This window comes from Chiroxiphia lanceolata, chromosome 1, assembly GCF_009829145.1.
Source record: "Chiroxiphia lanceolata isolate bChiLan1 chromosome 1, bChiLan1.pri, whole genome shotgun sequence".
NCBI classification, from domain to species: domain Eukaryota; kingdom Metazoa; phylum Chordata; class Aves; order Passeriformes; family Pipridae; genus Chiroxiphia; species Chiroxiphia lanceolata.
The window spans coordinates 86,606,529-86,623,555 of NC_045637.1; the positions used below are offsets into that span (position 1 = coordinate 86,606,529).

A 17,027-nucleotide genomic window follows, 5' to 3' on the forward strand; every position below is an offset into this window, starting at 1 on the left:
ACAATAGCATCACCTGTACATTCTTTATGTACGTGCAAGAGTTCAATTAGCATCTCTTGTGTCATCTTATCCACCTACTATAAAGTTTCAATGCCTTTTCTACATCACAAAGAGGAACTGGACATTTAATTATACTGTCGCATAGACAAGATCCATGTGAGCACAGTAACAGGCAGTAAAATTTAAACCCAATCCTAATGAAAGCTTTTCTACAGCTAAAAAATTGGAGAGTGAAAACTTCATTGATTTTACTCACTACTGGTCAAGCCTGCATGATCAACACAGATGTCTAACTGTTCAGAAGAGAATTAACACAAATTCTGTCTGAAACAGAACTAATGTCTAGCTGCACAGAACAATTAAAATTTCCTAAAAATCTCAGAGTAAACATTTCAAAGAAGAAATGCTCATGTTTGCCAGGAGAGGTCTTCTAATCCACTTGATCTTCTTTTTTTTTTAACAGTTTATAGGACAGTCTTGATTCCTTAGGGAAAAACTAAGCAGGCAAGGATTTGGAAGCCCATAAACCAGCCCAAGTGTCCCTAAAAATCACTGCTTTCTGTTTTACAAAGACTAAGAACAGATTTCAGAGCCTGCTGGCTGGAACTCATGAAACTAATGTATACCTAGCACAATGAGACCCCAATCTCTAATTATCAATATGACCTACATGGTAAGAAATGGCTTACCACACAAGGCAAACTTCTTTAAAAGAAGATATGACTCAAATTAAACATTGACTGCTTTGAACCAGTCTGAAAGGCCTAGTGGACACAGTAAAATTCAAAATGACTGAAATATCTTATTTCTTCAGTTAACCAAGACTTAGGCTAAGGGAATTTCAGCAAATCAAAACTATACAGTGAGATTTCAGATATTCCTAGAAACAAGCTGGAAATGGCCATCCCAGATCTACATCCCAGAGTAACCAGCAGGTCCTCAATATATTTAGGAAACAACCATTCAAATCACTGAAGTAGAGAAGAAAAGGCTTCCCAGCCAACGACTGTATTATCTGGATCTAAATTTCAAACAGTTTACAGAGGGGAAATTCCCCACCACCTGCGTAAGTCTCTACAGATACTATAGATAAAGCTATTTAAACAGCAGTACAAATAAGATATCCTGTCACTCATAGTCTCATACCATAAATAACAAAAAAAAAAAAAAGGGTTATGTAAAGAACCACCAAAAGCCAAAAGAACCACCATCACCACAGCAATTCTAATTTCTTTACTGAAGCACCGTGCTATACAAGCACATGCAGGCTCACATTTTGAAATCACAGTGTGAAACACCCTATTTTCAAACTTTAAGATCAAACCTACCTATCAGAGTTCATCTTGTGCATCCTCTAAAGGGTCCCTCAAATGTGGTATTACTCTTTACAGCAGGTTACCTAATATTCTGTTTCATACATCAAAACGCTTCTCAGCTGATGTGGACTTCTGAGCAAAGCCTTCTGGAAGATCACTCCTCACACAAAAGGACACAATTCACACTGGGGAAGTCATCTTCTCTCCCCCCCCTGCATTTAGCCTATTTTCCCTCAGTTTGACTCTATGACTCCTAGCTCAACCTCTACTCATATGCAGAGAGCTGGAAACACTTAATTGTAAAAGCAATGCCAAAGTCATCAAAATAGGACCAGGGGGCTGTCAGAATTTGTTTCCCAGCAGCTCTGGGAAGCCTTATGGTGTGGCTGGGGAGCAAATCACCTAGTGCAGTGTGCTTCCATCCCCATAAGCAAAAGGGAGACAACACTGTTCCAACCACTCCAATTACGACACATCAATGACTGAAGGACTCCAATACTAGAGTGGTGAAGTCTCAAATGTACCTACAACCATTTTCTCTTACTTTAGTATTTTAGTGCCTCCATAGAGATCCAAGGTGAGGGATAAATATTTCTCCTTTTGTAGAGTTAGATAGAAAGAAACAGCTGTGAAGTCTTTTCCACCTCTGCTGCTAACAATAAAATACAAAAGCATGCTGCCAGGAATAGGGGGGCAAAAAAGCATTACAATGATATGGGCCTGATCTGCAACACTTGACTATAACTCACTTGTGAATTTAGAAGTTTAAATACATCCACAAAATAAGTGAGATTAGTTTCAGTTTATTTTCATTTTGTCACCCCTCTTCCCATTAGCCAGCTATTCCAAACTAAAGACATCCTCCCTTCTTGATTCTCCAAAGCCCACGTTTCTGACTTTTTAAGTCTGAGAAGACAGACATACTCCTACAACACAGTAAGACAGTATTAAGTTTTCAGTATAACATTTTAGGTTAAGTAGAGAAAACCGAGGTAAGTGCTTAAAGAAAGCAAGTCAGCCCATTACGTACAACAGTGTTAAGTCTTAATCTGCAGATGTATAGAGACTACAGTTTCATCATCACCAGATGTTGTGGGTTTTTTTTAAATCAAGCAACTTTATTTTCTGCTTTGGAGAGAACTAGAGATGGACACCTGAAGAAAAACGTTCCCCATCAGGAGAGTTTTGTTCCCAGTCCTGTTATCTGCACTTACAGAGACACACACAGAAACTAAGCACGTGAACAAAAGATCCATGTCTCCTTTCTCCACTTCACACTATGTTCTAGTACATATTCTGACCCACCCTCTCGGAAGGACTTTTTTGGGGAATGAGAAAGGTGAGGAAACAAGTTCAGCACTGTTTAATCAGAGCACCTATAAATTGTCTTCCTTCAAAAGATGAACCTGAAAAAGGGAATGGTATCTTCACCCTCTCCTGTTTACAGTACCTGAAATTAAATCTTAGAAAATGGAACTTTAAAACCAACATTAAGCAGATGATAACGGGAATTAATTGAATCTAGAAACACAGCAGAACCACTTGGTGGACACTGCCTTTTTATACGCTTAATAATGGGAAGGGCAAAAACTTTCCCAAGACCCTCCAGATCATCCACAGCAACACTGGACTCTTCAGGGGGAATTAAACCTCTTATTGTGGCTTTCCCCTTCAAATTAAAAAACCCCTAAATATTCCATTGGAAAAACCTTGAATGATTACAAGCAAGGCAGGACACAAGCTCTTTAATACTGCAGGTAGAAACACTCTTGCATCCTGGTTCTTGCCACTGCTATACCTTTTCATTTGGAAGCAAACTGAGCACCCATTTAGATCTATTATCAGAAGAAATGGACTTTTTTTTCCATTTGTGCAGAGAAACAGGCTGTCCTGTCAATCCCTTAAAGAACAAAGCACCCATTTTCATTGTAAGCACAGGTGACTTTCAAGAGACCTCAGGTCACCAGTGCAGAAGACACATGGACTTGCAGTACCATAGTATATTCTTTGTCTTTTGAGGCATTTCATCTCTAAGGTACAACAGAAACAAACCAAATTTTCCCCAAAATTAGAGGTGGGAAGAAGAGTTAACTGCCTCTTTCTCTTCCCTCATTTTTCTCTCTTAGCACCCTACCCTCCCATTTGCAAAGAAATAACTCCACTTTCACAGAAGAAGCCCAAGAGCTCTGTTTCCTTCTGGGCTTACAGACCAGACTCAGTCTTGGTATTTTGTACGGACACCTATGGTTCTTCTTGATTTTTTTCTGCCCTCTAGCTGTGCAATCTCAAATACACCCTCTCAGGAGCATACCACAATTTTAATGTGCTACTGATGAGCTTGTAAGATAAAAAGCACTTGAAAACATGCCAAGATCTGTGCTTTTTCAGGAAAGTTTTTCAGATACATAATCAAGCCCTGTGGGCTAGGGGGATTTCAAGAGATATTTCAGTGCTCTCCATAATCAGGACTACACTAACTTTCTACCCTAAAGCCCCTTAAAGTGGTTATTAAAGCCCCTCTCATTCTATGTGCTCAAAGGTTTGCGCAGCAGCAAACGAAACAGAAGCAGCAAGCTCAGTTCCCATTTCTGCCACAGGTTCATTTCACTAGTTTTTCCTGGGCCTCAGTTTATCTCCCAGTTAACTGCAGAAGAGTTCACACTGCTCTGTCATAGATTGGTTTTATGTTGATTAGGCCTAAAAGTAGAAATATTTCTGAATATTGAATAATAATTCCCCAATCAGAACAATTGCTGACTGCCTTCTCCAGGCAACAGCCCTCTGAAATTACAGTGTTTAGCATCCCTAACACCATGCTTTCTCTCAGCAGGCAGGCACCTATCTGGAACAACTGTGCCTTTTCTCCATCTGTCAGTATCCCCAGAGGTCTCTGAGGCAGCAGGGAGACAAGAGTGTGTGTAGAATGGTATTTTGATACAGCTCTGGAAACTGTTGCCTGACAAGGGTCCCCGAGGTGCCACTGGGGAAAGGCCCTCCAGAGGGCACATCAGAGCAATTTAGACATTCCTCTGACTCAGCTTTTGGAGAAGCTCCCTCTTCTCTAGCTCCTGTTCAAGGACCCAGACCCTGAGCCCTGTATCCAGGTGAGATGCACAAAGCCAGGGAATCAGTGTTTCCTCCTGTTACTGACAAGATGCAACTTTATTCAATTCAAGCTACTAAGAAGAAGCTGAAGAAATGGGAGACTAGTCAAAAGTACATTACGGGAAATAATGTTGTAAACCCATGTCTTTATATGCATCTAGTCATTTCAGCTGCCCAAATCAGGACATTCTGACCAGTCCCAACTGTATATGCTGCCGAGTATTTCTCAGCAGTCTCAAAACTAATCAACCGCTTTTTGAAAAAGTACCACAAATCAGAACATGCTCCAAGAACACAGTAATCAAACTCCTCCAGAAAAATACACTGGTAATAAACCTGTTCCTAAATGGGATGACTTCACTGCATGGAGAGCTTATTGCAACTGCTCCTAAGCAGTGAGGCAGGGGGGTGTTGAGGGGCAGGGGATGCAGAAAAAAGTGAAAATTGTAAAAGTATGCTTTTGTATTAGTGAAGGACAGTAACACCTCTCTTCTCTCTTCCTCTCCAGCTACAGTAGCTTATCTGAGATTGAAACAGATGCTTGTGATGGTAGAACATAATGATTAAATGCAATATGAGCAAAAGTCATAGCAATAAATAAATGCACTTTTTGTGGTTTTTAATCCGTTTAAAAAACCAGACCCCACAACACAAACACAGAGATTAAAACCAGCTCCTCTTTTACTCTCTCTTATGGAGGCAGCTGAAGCATTTCACCCTCTGCTTTTCTTTCAGCTAGGCTCCCAGAAACACTGCCCACTCCCACCACCTTCAGCACACGCCTGTGCTATCCGCACAGGAGTGACCTGACGTGCCATTTAGGGACCGCTCCCAAGGCGTGAAGCTGAACAGCCGGGGTAGCACAGGCGAGAGGGTCATGGGCCCTGGCACTGGCAGAGATGCTGACTCACTCCACAACCTTGGCCAACTCCCTTCCACTGAAAACAGAACTGCACCAGCAAACAGATGTTCTGGCTGAGTTTCACTCCCCAAGGCAGACTGTCAAGGGCTTACCAGCAGGATGGCCACAGTGAGAGGGACAGATTGACTGCCATGTTACCACAGCTCATCCTGCCCACCTTGCCAGACTGCTCGAAACCTAAAGAACTCCAGTATCAAACATCCTCCCAATTCCACTCCTCTCCTAAATTACTTCAGAAAAAGAAAACAAAAAGAGGAAGCAACATGGCTGTGACCAAGTTAGTTAATTTTGTCATCAGCCCATGCAGTAGTCCATCCAAAGTGTTTTCAAAACTATCCTCTTCGCCTTATTTTCCTTTTTTCCTACTTGTTTCTTTTTTTTCCTTTTATTATCTACTTCCACCAATATGAAATCACCTCCATCCTCTCATTTTCCTTACCATGGCATGATTAACTCCCTCACATGCTAGCCTCTGTACTTGTATCTGTGGTGTGGCAGAAGGCAGTTTTTAACTTCACATGTACCTCCGGGCTGCCTCCCAAGGTGATTGGCTCCACTTCCCAAGGGGCAGCAAGCACTGGACCCACAGTGTGGGCCAGTAGATCCAGTGGCAGGTAAATCAGGCAAAAACCACTGAACTCACAGGTTTCGGGATGGGGGGCAAGGAAGGAAGGGTGGGTATGAGGCAGAGAGAATGTGCAGCACCATCTAAATGCAATGCAGATGTTGCCAGTCTTAACAGACTGTTTGTTTGTAGTATCACTCAGACCAGAAGGACAGGATATAGCAGTAGCCCCTACGAGCCCTGCTCTGTTTTACCGAAGCATAGGAAATGTGGGGTCTACATCTATTAAAAAAAAAACTGTACATGCACAACTGGTTTACTTCTGAGTAGGGAGTGTCAGCTGGAACTGCTCCTAACAGAATGCTTTGAGAACAGGCCATTTATTTGGATGTCTACATAAAGTTTCCTGTTTTCTAAATATGACTGGTTTTCTTTACGCAGAAAATAAACCTCATGCATAAAGGAAAAAAATCCAGAGAAACTTACAGCTGCAACATGGACAGTACAAGTATCAGTGGTCAGACTGCAACCAGCAGACCTATCAGTCTCACAAGCGGTGATAACAGAACTCTTTAGCAGTTGTTATAAATAACCAAAATAATGAAAGCAATGAGCATGAGGCATAGTAAGCCTTTACTTATAAGGAAGGCTTGAAATAAGACTTACAAAGAATCTGCCTGGATCACAGGCTTGTCTGCCAAGCACAAGAATCATTTAAAGCAGGCCAGTGTTTAGGAATTCCAGCTGAAGCATGCTCCAAGGAGATGGCATTCATTTTTCTTTTCTCAAAGTACTTGCAGCGCAGCACAGCACACGGATGAGAGAGCAAACGACTTCTTCTTCAAGTGTTACCAGGTGAATCCAGAAATGAAGCAAGATGGGGTTAAAAAGCTACAGAGATGCCAGAGAATTCCAAGGGCCTGTGAAACAACACCTTAAGACACCTGTTAAGTAACCTAGAGATAATGATAAAACTAATCTTACCTTTAAAGTTGCCAATGAACAAGCCAGGCAGAATCTGTGAGAAAGAAATATAGTATCAAATATAGATATCTTGTGGTAAGACAATTTGACAAAGTTCAATTTGCATACAGGATGGAACATACTACTTTAGCAGACTATTGTCAAATGCAATCTAAAACATGCTGACAACATTTCATGCCTCTTTGCAACCTTCTCAAACTAAACAGCTCTAGGCAAACCATGCCTTGACAGAGTTTGTTGGCAGACAGGGGTAGTTAATCGTGAGGACTCTCGCATAATGGAGGCTCTAGAAGGATAGCAGATGTGGTTTACAAATATGAAGTGGGCCTCGAAAAACACCCTTCCCCCTGCCCCCCCCAGCAGGGTAAGAGTTACCCTCATGGAACTAATGATGAAACTTCACACAGCAAAGGTGATTTGCCTAAAGTTGGTATGAAACTGGACAAAGCCCTGCAAAACGACATCCTTCGAGGCTTTTGAAGTGCAAAGCCTTGCAGGTCAGGGCTGCAGCACTGTAGGGCTCTTAAAGGAAATCATTGCGAACAACAACAACTTGTGTGTTCACATAGAAAGAAAACTGCTGAAAGTCCATGAGTTGTGTGTTTCTCTTCCAGATCTAACCACTCATCCTAACACTGCCAAAAGCCTGCACAGGTCTCGATTACAGGACATTCTTTAACTTGGGAGTCTCAAGGTCTGCCCAAGGACCAGTCTGTGCAGTCTGAGGACACGTGCATGTACACAGAGGCAGATGACACCGCAGTGCTACACCTCCCACCCTCTTATAACCCTTTTAACTTGGGAAGAGCAGTAAGACCTCAAAAAAGCCCACACACACACACTAAACACACATTTTCTGGCCAAGAATTTTGTTATCTGCCACCTGAAGTCTCTGACCCACACTCACATAGTTGGAAGAGACCAGAACTGTGGTGATGAAACCATACGATCCATTTTTCTTCAGTGCATGCTGAGCATACCACCAGTACAGATATGTCAGTGCTGACTTCCTAAACCCTTAGCAACACCCGAGTGTCACCACAACAGCAGCAACAGACTCTCAGACAGCTATTTAAAGGGAAAACTCCACCCATTTTGCTCGATCCAGCAGCCGTGAAGTTCCGAAAGTCATGAAGGACTTTTCATCAGGGATTATCACTACAGCCTCCGTTTCACTGCAGCCTTTCTGCTGAAAGGCAAACCAACCCACCATGCAAAGGTTAGCAGGCCAGCAGAAGAGCCAGCAAAATAGCTTCTGACCTGCTCTAACTGCAGGACTTTGGTTCAATAAAAGCATCATCATGTTCGCTGTTATTTATCTCGCCTTGCAGAAAACAGAAAGGCCGCAACACTTCTTGTACTCCCTGCAGCTTCAGTTTGTGCAAACATTCCTCCCTCTGTGCTTTGCTGGGTGATCTCTCTCTACCTGCTGTGTCACATCAGCTCTAAACACAGTTCTCAAACTAATTCTCTAAACTCAGTTCTCCCCCTGATGGCTTCTGGAGGACCCTTGATGGAGCTTGATGCTTGTAGACCCTTGCTTGCAAATTAAGGGCTCATTGACAACACTACCTGGTCAAGAAAATGGTTCTTAAGTCTGGTACAAATACACAACTGTAAGTGTTGCAAAGATAAGCTCAGAAAGCTTTCTTCCCTTTCCTTCCCTCTTCATTTGTAGAAATTCAACATCCTTACAAGGGCAGCAAAAATCCTCAAGGCAGTTTCCAATGCCAGAGTATCAAGTAGGGAAGAGAACCTTTACAACATCCTGTGGTCCCTTTCCACACACACAAGACTCATGGTTTCAAGGGACAATTCAATAATTTAAGTACACTTGATGACTCTGCTAGAAGTACAGCTCCAAGGCCACCATCCCAGGCTAGTAAATAGAAGCCTGTAGCTGCTCCAGAGAGGACAGTACAGAAGAGTCATTGCAAAAGAGGCCAAATTCTTGAAACAAAATCATGTTCTAAAGCAAAAGGGAGTCAAGTTATGAATGAATGTCACCAACCAGATCACCAACTTCGGCGTAACAAATAAAAAAATGAAAAAACCCTTGCTGATATTTTTAAACAGCTGCCTGGTATTTCCTATCTGCAGCACAAATCTCCAATCACACCCTCACTACTGTCGACTATAGCATTTTAGACTCTAGGCCACTATTTCTGCATCAAATGTGCACTCTCAAGAGACGATAAAAGCTTAATTTCCAGTCACAGTCATTAAGCTTAGACATTAGAAATTAAAGGTACCACGAAACACCGGGGGGTTGCAGAAATGAGGTTTCTTGTTGGCAAAGGAGGAAAAATCCAGAAGTCTGCATTTGTGCACCATGAAGCAACCTTATACGCTAGATAGGAAATTAGGACACCCTGCAACCAAGGACAGATGTTACCCCTGTTGTCCTAGTCATTCTAGAAGCAAGAAACATTACTATGGGTGAAAGCTACCTGGAAAGAAGTGAATCTTTGTGTCATGCTGACTAATACTTCAGCACTCGACTATGGCTGGGAACCTTCAGCTGTGTCATCTCACACTGCCTTCAGTAACTGCAACTCTGGGCTGTGCAAAATGAAGGCCGATGGCTGCTAGGGGCGTGTGAGAGAGAACGGGTGGGAGTCAGAAGAGTAGAAAAATAAGGTGGTTGTTTTTGTGAACTTTTCAACCACTGCTTTATGAATAAAAACAGTAGCCTCTTTACATCATCTGAAACATCATCCGAAGCATTGAGAAAATGACCACAGACTAAATAACAGATGTAGAAGAATTCACAAGCAAGGGACAAGGACACCAATGCCTGTCTTCATTTGTACCTCGCATGTGAGAGCAGGTCACATCCTCCACCTTTCACGAAGGCAGAGCCCTGCAACAGACAACGGCTGCTCCAGTTGCTAATGCTTCTCATCAGTCCTCTCTGATAATAAACCCTTCAGGAAAATGGCTTAAAGGGCTGCTTCACTGCTGTTTCCTATACAGACAAATGCTTGTAACAAAGCATCTAACTCCTTGCTGCTTCTAGATGCATTAATACTGATGAACTTCCAGAGAAGTTCATAGGGCTTTCTCAGAGATGGCCAGGCTCTGCTAAAAGGAACAGACAAGCCTACCTTTGTCCAGGACCACAGGAGAGTGGCACGCATCATGGAGGGATATTTGTTGCTGACGTGAACTGGCATAGCTTCTCTGACTTCCATAAAAGTGGTTACATCAGCTCTAAGTAGCCACACTGGTTTAAATTTCTCATAAATCCACTCCTACAATGAACAGGGCTCATCTGCCTTTTTTGTAGAGATAGCACTCAAACCTTCTGAAGGGTTTACACGAATAACCGGCAGTTAACTGTAACAGGGATGAGCAACAACTAAAACCCAGGAAAAACTCTTCACTAAGCATATCCTGTTCACCAATAATGAAATCTTGTCACCATCTCAGCTGCTAGACTTCAGCTCCTGGAAAACATCTTCGTAGTTTTTCAACCACAGACTTCAACGTTAGACATTAAGCATGAAGACAAATCAGGCCACCCAGACAATTTCCTGGGGTCCAAGTCAGACCCCATTAATCATTCTGACTTAACAGATGTAAGAAAAAAAAAAAGTAAAGTACTGAAAATTAATAGTAGCCAAGTCAATGCACATTCACTAGCCAATTCTCCTTCTCTGAGCAGAATAAGAAGGGTATGTGTAAACCAATGCTTTCAATTTAATTTGGGAAAAGTCAGAAGGCTTGGGTGGACTGAAGGGGAAAAAAACTACGCAGGGCTAATATTACAGAGAAAACTAGCAACAAAAGACAAACACCATCTAAAAAGAATGCCAGACCTCCAGCCCTTGATCAGCCCTAATGGCCACAAAGCCAGGTGAGACTGCTATTTGCTATGAAATATATCAGTATCAGGAGACAGAAAAATAAGGAGGGAACCATGCCACTGAGAAAGGCTCCAAAAGCAGCTACACAGGCTGTAGCAGTCTCTGGAGCTCTTCCTTACCACACCCATCACAGGTCACCATTAATCCTCTTCCCCTGGCATCAGTACAAAGAGATTCCTTAAATGAAATAATCCACAATTGAATAAGCTGATTATTTTCTCCTACCATCCGTATAGAGCTTAACCACAAAAAACAACATTTCAGTTGGAAACTAAAGCAATTTGTATCGACTGGCAAAGCTGAGTCAAGCAAATACCCCCCAACATCTGTGCTAATGACTCCATACCTCCCCTTGCCCCTCCAGCATTTGCTGATTCATGAGATCAAAACGAATAGATGATCCAGGGGCACATTCTGAAGGTGGCAAGTAGCAGACCCACATGCGAGACCCCTAAAAAAATAAACCCTTATGGCCAGTATCTAGCATGGTTACAGCCTCCTTAAAGGAGCCAGCTCCTCCCAAATGCTGAATGTCTCATCCGCTTGGATACAGTCATCAGAAAAGCGAGAAAAATCCAAATAGTATTATGCTTCTCCTGAAAGCTCTGGCTGGTACATGCCAGGGCAACATTTAACAGAATTAAAATTACCAAATTAGCCAGTCACAGATTGCCACATGGTACCACAGCAAGATCTAATGCAGCTTCAGATGGCCAAGACTTGTCCTTTTGATTATTTTTTTTCTCTCCAGATTGCAATTTTAGCATCCCATATCCTGTCCCTCTAAATGTTTTGATAATTTCAAACATTCGTAGAAAAATACTACAAACATACCAGAAGCCTAAAAGGAGTCTTTCTAGCTGTGTTTCTTCCTAACTAGCCACTCCTAGAAGATGACTGCAATGAGTGGCTACATATCACAATATCATCCCCAGACTTCAAAAGCAAAATTGGAGAGAAGGACCAAAGGAGGTTCTACCTCGTACCCAGTAACTCAGTTCCTCACCAGCCAGATCTTTCTTCTGCCTAAAGTTCCTATTTCCACGTCTCTACCTATAGGATGAAAAGGCTTCACCTTCCAGGTGGCACACTAAGCACTCTGGATGTTCACCAATCTGACTTCCAGGGGCAAGGATGTCTGACCGGGACAACATGTGAGCAGCTATTTCTAGCTGTTCTCCGCTCTGTCGTAGGCCATGCACGCAGCAAAGCTACTCCCAAAGCACTCAAAGTAGGATGTAAAAGAGAAGAGATTACTCAACTCCTGCTCCTCATAGTAAGCTATATATAAAAGGCTAGTTACCACCACACTTTCAAACCTGGGTTTAAAACAGAGGTGGAGATACTGAGAAAAATCACAGTTGTCCCTTGATAACGACCATGACACGCCAGGGGAATCGGGCACACAATAAGCCCCCACTGCCAAAAGGCCAACACCCTTCGCAAAACAGATCCATCTTCCTTCCTCGCTGCGATCTCCACTGGGGCCGCGCGCTTTCCTGTCCCACCGGCACCGGGCCCAGCCCTACAGCGACAGCCCGTATCCACGGGCTGCTCCGCGCCCTGGGAACGGAGCAAGCCCCGCGCTCGCTGAGAGTCCAAAGCCCCGGGTCCTGCCGCGGGTCGGGGGGTGCGGGCTCTGCCCCAGGCCGCCCCCCAGGGCGGGGGGACACACAAGGGACACTGAAGCTCGGCGCCGGGGGGCACGGCGGCCGTCAGCGACCGCTGGGAACTCCCTCTGCCCGGGGAGGGGAAGCCCGGGCGCGCATCACCGAAACCAGGGCCCCCCTCCCGCCACCCGCCCGTGCTGCGGCCGGGAAGGGGGAGGAGGAGGAGGAGGAGGAGGAGGCGCGCCCCGAGGGAGCGGCGCGGCCGCGCTCCCCGTCCCTCCGCCCTCGCCCCGAGGCGGGGGACCCCCGAAGTCGAAAGGGAAAAGCCTCTGCTGCCCAGGCCTTTGTTTCGGGAGCGGCTGCCCGCCGCGCACGGGCGAGACAAAGGCGGAGGAGCCGCGGCATCCCGCCCGCCCCGAGGCGGGGAGGGACCGCCAGCCCAGGCACCGCCGCGCCGGGCCCAAGCACATGCACTCGCGCACGGCCACCACCGCGTTACCTTGTTCATCCCATTCCCCATGGCTTAAGCGACCCGCACGCCAGCACCGCGGGAGAAGCCGTCGGCCGCTGCTGCCGGCGGCGGGTCGGCGTGCATGGGACAGTGCTTGCCGGAGGGGAAGGGGGGGAGTGGATGACTGGGAACGAGCTAATTGCTAATTAAGGGCGGCTTCTGCTCGCCGCTGTCGGACAGGGCGAGGCGCATCCCTCCCTCCCTGGCCGTGGCTGTCTCCCTCCTGGATGCCGGGCGGCTGGGGGCGGGCTTCCGCTCGGCCGCCCCCGGGAGCGGCGCGAGCCGCGGGGCCGCGCCACCAGGAACCACCTCCTGCCACCGCCCCCGCGCGCGGGCACGGCCCCCGCGGGCCGCCCTGGGGCTTGTAGTCCGCGCCGCCGCGCCATGCGCTTGCCGCGCGCCCCGTCGAACTACGCATCCCAGCGGCCCCCGCGCCGCCGACCTGCCCCACCTGCCGCGGCCGACGGCACCCGGCGGGCGTTCCGGGAGCGGTGAATAAGCGCCGGCTGTGACCGCAGCGGGGTCGGCATCGGTATCAGCATCAGCATCGGCCACCGGAGCGGCTCCCGCAGGAGGCTCCCCGGCATGGACCACCCGCCGCCCGTGGGCCCAGGGAGCGCAAGGCTGCGGTGCGGGAGCGGGCAGGTGCTGCCCGCCCGCCTCTGCCATCCCGAACCCTCGGTTGTTTCGGCCTGGAACGGGCCCTGGCAGGACGCACCCTGGCCTTGGGCGCCAGGGCTGCTTGTCACAGCCTCCCGCTTGCCAGCCTGTGCCACTCTGGCGTGGCAGTGCCCACGCGTCGGGCGGAGGAGGGATGCAGGATGCAGGCGTGTGAGGCTCTGGCTGTGCCGGGAGCAGAGCCTCGCACAGCGGCCTGTGCCTTGGCATGGCACGTTGCAGCAGTGTTCTGCCCTGTCATTCCAACTACGCTGCAGGCAGACAGGGACACCAAGGACATTCATGTCCTAACTGAAGCAAACAGAGAGGAGAAAGCAAATAGTTGGAAGCAAACATAGCAGGATCGTACTGGTTGACAGCACCAGAGATTGCCTGGTCTAGCCTTCCTCCTAGCCTTCCTCCTCAAGCAGGGAATGATGCTCATTGCTGAGCCTTGGCAGGCGTGGCTTCAAAGCCATGCTCAGTACTTCCACCTCCATGCTTTGCTTCCTAAAATGTGACATGATAGAGCCACATCCCTCTAGCCACGGGGATGTGTTTTAGGGAGGTGTGGTGATGAGGGATTTGGTAGTTAGTGAAGGAAATTTTCTCCAAAGAGTTAATGAGATAGGGGATACAGGGAAGGACTTAAGGGATACACAGAGTTCAAATAAGCAGGGGCAGGATACTACTACATAAGGTCTCTCCCATTAACTAGCTGAGTATCAGTGCCCAAAAAGCCTGAAATCCTTAGAGGCTCAAATGCAAAACAGAGAAGGATGCTGCTGTGTGACCACCATCAGGTTGCCTGTGCATTTATACATGCATCAGTGTGAGATGTTTATAAAAAGTGATGCCAAGATGTCATTTTTTGGGCACACCTTGGTAGGACTAGGCAGGTCAGGGGCATCTGCAGCTCAAAATAGGTTGTGGAAGGGTGAAAGATGGAAAACAGGGTTAAGTCAACAAGCAGCAAAGCCAGGTATGAAATAACGGGTGGATGAACTCTCCAAGGGATAGATTAGTGATGGGGAGATTCTTACGTAGTGGTAGTGGTTGCCAATACAAGCAAACTCTAAGGGAATAATTTCACAACCTCCAGTTGCAGTCAAACGTCTGCTGTTGCCAAAGAGGTGGTCACACGTCCTCACACTACCCTTAACAGCACCTCTGTTCCCCTTTGCTTAAGCAACCCTCAACACCCGTCTGACCCAAGAATGAATTTATTCAGAGAACAATCCCTGTAAAAAGCTGGGGAGTGACAACTCACTCCCTGTGGGGTCAGACCTGTCCATACAGAGACAGGGATCAGGACCAGACACCTCAGCTGGGGCTTGTGATTCTATTGCCACATCTTCAAAAAAACAGTGCTGTTCCCACAGAAGCCAATGACATGCTTGAAAGCCAACAGAGATTAAACCACCAGTTTAACTACCTAGAATGATGGAAAACTCTTACCTTGAAACAGCCATGTCATCACCACAGATGCTTAAATTTATGGGGAACCCTAGGGAAACACTGGTTTTGCACTTAAAGCATTCCCAAACCTTTCCCTCCCTGAGGCTCCACAGAGTTTACAGGGCTGTATCATGTCATCATCAGCCTCAAAAACATCATAGCAGTCTCTCTGTAAGGCCAGGAAGGATAACCACCCAACTTGAAGCACTGCACTTCTCCCTTCCCCTTTCATACTGGTGAAAAGCATAGCAGTGAGCTTTATCACAGATATTGGCTTTAATATTTCATTGGTAAAGCTCTCCAGAATGTAATGTACTTTATCCTCATACCATACAAAATATGACTGAGGTACAAACAGTATGAATCATGGCTTGCCATAATAGCTACTAAACACATTGTATCCCCAAAGTGAAAGTTGCCAGCAACACTAACAAAAAGTGAATAATATCCCTAATAACTGCAGGGATCTGTGTTGTGTTAAGAGGTCCATGATAACTGGAAGGCCTTGTGGTCAATATGCTGGAAGTCTTGGCTCATCAATTCACTTCCCCATAACTCAGTTCTCCTATCTGTAAACTGCAAGTAACAATATTTCTGGCCTTTTCAAAGAGTGCTGAAAAGTACCGTACATGGGCGATTCATGTGAAATTATTATATTAGGCAATATAGATGGAAAACAAGTATATCTAGCTTAGTATCTGACATTTTTCTGAATAGGAAGTGTTACACAGCCTCGTGGGAATTGTGATCCTCTGTTTCAATTTCAAGTTTTGTTACTCTCTTCAGGATGCCTACTTCAGCCTGCAGTGCTTTCCCATATTAGACTTCTATTGCATGCATGCAACATTTTACAGTGAAAGAGCAAAAATCAGAGTGGAAGAGTGTAACACACCAGGATTAAAAAGCAGTGAGAGAAAATCCACTTCTCTCTTAAACATTTACTGTGGTGTATAGTATATCTTTTGTATATCCACAGGTCTAAAGAGGGAATCTTGATACTGTTTCCAGACTTGTGTCTCTTACCCAGTTATTCAAAAAAGGGATTGCTTTTGTTCTTCAGCCATTGTTTAATAAACTACCATATAATGCATTTAAGGGGGCAGGTTTTCAGCAAGCCTAAACCTCATAAAGTGTTTATTCATTGTCACTTCTCAAGATCTTATTCCTTGTGCTTAGTATCTGCACTGGTTTTTGAAGTTCATTTTAAAAAGCAAGCTGTCCTGAGATGACTGGACTGAATAAATGAACACGGAAAATAAGAGCAAAAAGGTCCTGCTGAATCTCATAATCTTCAGTCAGTATCCCTGAAAAGAGATCACTTTAGCATGGCCTATAATCCCACAAATCTGGGGATTTTCCTACTTCTTTGTGATATGAGGATAGTAAATTGAGTAATCCCCACTTCTTGACTTCACACACAAATGTATCTGGCAATGCCTAGTGTTCAGCAGCAGCGACCACTTCTAGGCAACTGCCTGAAAACTAACAGCCAGCCAAACTGATAATGAAACTGAACCTTCTTAAAAATTAGACAGAACTTCTGCATTGACAGTACGTTGAGCTTACTATGTTAAAAATAAGTAAGTAAATACTCTCTACTTCTTATCTTCTGATCACACTTTCTCTAAACCCTGAGCTCACATTCAGCCATAGGCAGAAGGCATGTCAGCTATCCATGATCTGTCAGGAACTGATAAGACCTGGGCTGGGTTCCTGTGAAGCAGCGTCACAACTTAGTTCTCAGAGATGGCAAGACGGGAGATAAAAAGAATGATTGGTCAGAAATAGCCAGTGGAATGTTTTTCCTCTGAAACAGAGCATTTTGACAGAAAGGAACTGTTTTGCCAGAAATAAATAATGAAACCTTAAAATTCATAAATGGCACCAGGCTTGTTTTGTAACTGTGCTGAGAGGGAGATCAACGGAAGGGAAAGAGCTTGCAGGACTCCTTGCCCATTCTTTTAATATTTCTGTTTGGTAATAAACATTGCCAAAGCATTTCAAGACCTGTTCTCTGGATAGAAGAGATT

The 17,027-nt window shown here is 45.4% G+C and overlaps 1 protein-coding gene across 2 annotated transcripts in view; it reads right to left on the reverse strand.

Moving 5' to 3' along the window:
- DUSP22 (dual specificity phosphatase 22) overlaps nt 1–13,176 on the reverse strand; it is a 43,292-nt gene extending 30,116 nt beyond the window's left edge. Inside the window, exons 1-2 of one of the 2 annotated variants that reach the window (XM_032701487.1) lie at nt 12,871–13,176; nt 6,893–6,926 (exon numbers count right to left, since the gene is read on the reverse strand). In XM_032701487.1, coding sequence (XP_032557378.1) covers nt 6,893–6,926; nt 12,871–12,891 — 55 coding nt within the window. In that variant the 5' untranslated portion in view covers nt 12,892–13,176. Of the gene's footprint in view, nt 1–6,892; nt 6,927–9,999; nt 10,163–12,870 lie in introns of those variants that run through there. The other variant, XM_032701409.1, reaches the window with a different exon arrangement.
- Nucleotides 13,177–17,027: the final 3,851 nt, after the last annotated feature.